The sequence below is a fragment of the Sander vitreus genome, chromosome 6, assembly GCF_031162955.1.
Source record: "Sander vitreus isolate 19-12246 chromosome 6, sanVit1, whole genome shotgun sequence".
NCBI classification, from domain to species: domain Eukaryota; kingdom Metazoa; phylum Chordata; class Actinopteri; order Perciformes; family Percidae; genus Sander; species Sander vitreus.
This window is the reverse complement of record NC_135860.1, coordinates 41,884-45,000: the sequence shown is the minus strand read 5'-3', so window position 1 is coordinate 45,000 and position 3,117 is coordinate 41,884. Positions and strand designations below refer to the sequence as shown.

The following is a 3,117-nucleotide window of genomic DNA, read 5'->3' as shown; positions in this document are numbered from 1 at the left end:
ACAGACAGACAGAGACAGAGAGAGAGAGACAGACAGTGAGACAGAGAGACAGACAGTCATTACACATATGGTTGGTCAGACAGACAGATAGACAAAGAGACAGAGAGACAGACAGACAGACAGACAGACAGACAGACAGACAGACAGACAGAGACGGACAGACACAGAGAGAGCCAGACAGACAGACAGACAGACAGAGAGAGAGACGGACAGACAGACAGAGAGACAGACAGAGAGAGAGAGAGAGAGAGAGAGAGAGAGAGACAGACAGACAGAGAGACAGACAGACAGAGAGAGAGACGGACAGACAGAGAGACAGACAGACAGAGACAGACGGACAGAGAGAGAGAGAGAGAGAGAGACAGACAGACAGAGAGAGACAGAGAGAGAGACGGACAGACAGACAGACAGGTAGGTGGTTACCGGGGTTTGGTGGCGTCCCAAGTTCCCGTCCAATCTGCCGCCTGAGCTGCTTCAAAGCGAAGCGATCCTATTGGTCGACGGGCGTACGGGACTCCCAGAAACTGAACGACCGTCCTCCTGTCTGAGCCCAGCGCCGTTTCTACGGCAACGCCCTGCAGCGTGCCATGACCAGGGATGGAGACAGACGTAACCGACGGCAACCGCTCTGAAAAAATAAATGAAAAAAACTCAGACAACAATTTGAGGAATAAAACCTTTTTCATAACTGTGCTGTGATTGGCTGATTGGCTCACCGGTCCTCAGGTACACCTGGGGGGCGGGCTCTCTGACGAGCAGCCGGCAGGAGGAGACGGGCCTGGAGGAGCTGGGGGCGGAGCTTAACCCGCACGCCGTGGTGTCGGGGTAGAGGACGCAGCGAGTGGCGGACGCCGTCTCACTGAGTGACACTGCAACGCAAGACTCCGCCTCCTGACAGGCTGAGACAGGAAGCGTTCTCCAAGTTACATTAAAGACTTTTTAAGAGAGTTTTAATACCACTTAGAGCTGTTACACACCAACCAGACGGCCGACCGTCGGCAGGAAACACTGATCAGTCTCCCTGAGGTCCCAAAAAATGCCTCAAAACACACTGAGGGGACGCCGACTTGAGCGTAGTGCAGATGATGTTCGTCAGATGTTGAGAGACTCTAGTCACGCTCATCCCGCTCCCCGTTTCCAGGTGAGTCCCGACTGTCCCGTCTCTGACTGAACACGTCAGGTCGGCCCAAATGAAGGACGACGGCTCCTCCAACGGACGACGGCACGGGACAGGTGGAAGGTTTTAGATTTTAGACAGAGACACACACACACACACACACACAGACAGAAAGAAAGAGACACACAAACACATACACACACACACACACACACACAGATGGACAGACAGACAGAGACACACACACATACACACACACACACACACACACACAGACATACAGAGACACACAGACACACACACACACACACACACACACACAGACAGAAAGAGACACACACACACACACACACACACACACACACACACACAGAGACAGACACACACACACACACACACACACACAGACAGAAAGAGACACACACACACACACACACACACACAGACAGACACACACACACACACACACACACACACACACACACACACACACACACACACACAGACAGACAGAGACACACACACACACACACACACACACAGACAGAAAGGGACACACACACACGACAGAAAGAAAGAGACACACACACACACACACACACACAGACAGACAGAAAGAGACACACACACACAAACACACACAGACAGACACACACACACAGACATACAGACAGAGACACACACACACACACACACAGACAGACACACACAGACAGAAAGAGACACACACAGACAGACACACACAGACAGAAAGAAAGAGACACACACACACACACACACACACACACACACAGACAGACAGAAAGAGACACACACACACACACAGACACACACACACACACACACACACACACACACACACACACAGACAGACAGACAGAAGAGACACACACACACACACACACACACACACACAGACAGACACACACACACACAAACACAGACAGAAAGAAAGAGACACACACATACACACACACACACACACACAGACAGACAGACACACACACACACACACACACAGACAGACAGAGACACACACACACACACACACACAGACAGACAGACACACACACACACACACACACACACACACACACAGAGAGAGACACACACACACACAAAAATTGTCCCGAAAAAAACGTCGAAAAAAAGTGACAAAAACGTCGGGAACAGCGACGACCAAAACGATGAAAAAAATGTTTTTATTTATAATTTTGACCCAGAAAAACTAAAAGTTCTCCGGTGGACGGGAAGACGACACGAGTGTTAAAATGAAGTAACCATGACGATATCCGTCGTGTTGTCTTCTTGCAACTTTTTCGTTTTTCTGGGTCAAACTTTTTAAATTAAATTAAAACGCTTTGGACAAGTTTATCGACACAATTATTATTATTTTTTATTATTTTTTGGGCATTTTAGGCTTTTATTGACAGGATAGCTGAAGACATGAAAGGACAGAGAGAGAGGACATTTCAGACCCTGTAGGTCACCTGTGCATCACAAAGATTATTTTTGTTGTTGTTGTTGTTGTTGTTAGCAGTGGTTACCGTGTAGACACCAGTCCCTGGTCTGGTCCCGGTCGGTGGCGATGTCACGGCTCACGTGGATGACGTCGTACGTAGAGACAGACGGGTCGACGAGGACCGATGAGTCAGAGAGGAGACGCCACGACTCCAGAGACACTGAGACACAAAAACATGAGTTTCAGGAACAGCAGCTGTGGTAGTAGTAGAGTAGACTCACTATCGGCACACAGCACAGTACCAAGTCCCACACCCATCTCGTGAAATAAGGACTTGGTCAGGTGCCTTTGTTGTTGTTATTGACGCAGGAAGTAATATTGTTGTGGGTGGGTGTGGAGCCGAGTACAGGCGGGTGTGAACAGTAAGAGAGCTTTCAGGTGTGACCTAATCTGCAGTCGGGTATAGACCAGTTCTTATCTTCTGTTTAAACTCAGCACAGTATCCCTTTCCCGGTCACATTCTTCTGTATTTTATAGT

General features: G+C 49.1%; 1 protein-coding gene across 1 annotated transcript in view; it reads right to left on the bottom strand.

Annotated features, from left to right (window-relative positions):
* The window catches only part of LOC144518864 (thyroglobulin-like), an 18,353-nt gene extending 15,456 nt beyond the window's left edge, over positions 1-2,897 (bottom strand). Inside the window, 4 exon segments of the mRNA XM_078251736.1 lie at positions 424-628; positions 717-899; positions 2,665-2,799; positions 2,882-2,897. Coding sequence (XP_078107862.1) covers positions 424-628; positions 717-899; positions 2,665-2,799; positions 2,882-2,897 — 539 coding nt within the window.
* Positions 2,898-3,117: the final 220 nt, after the last annotated feature.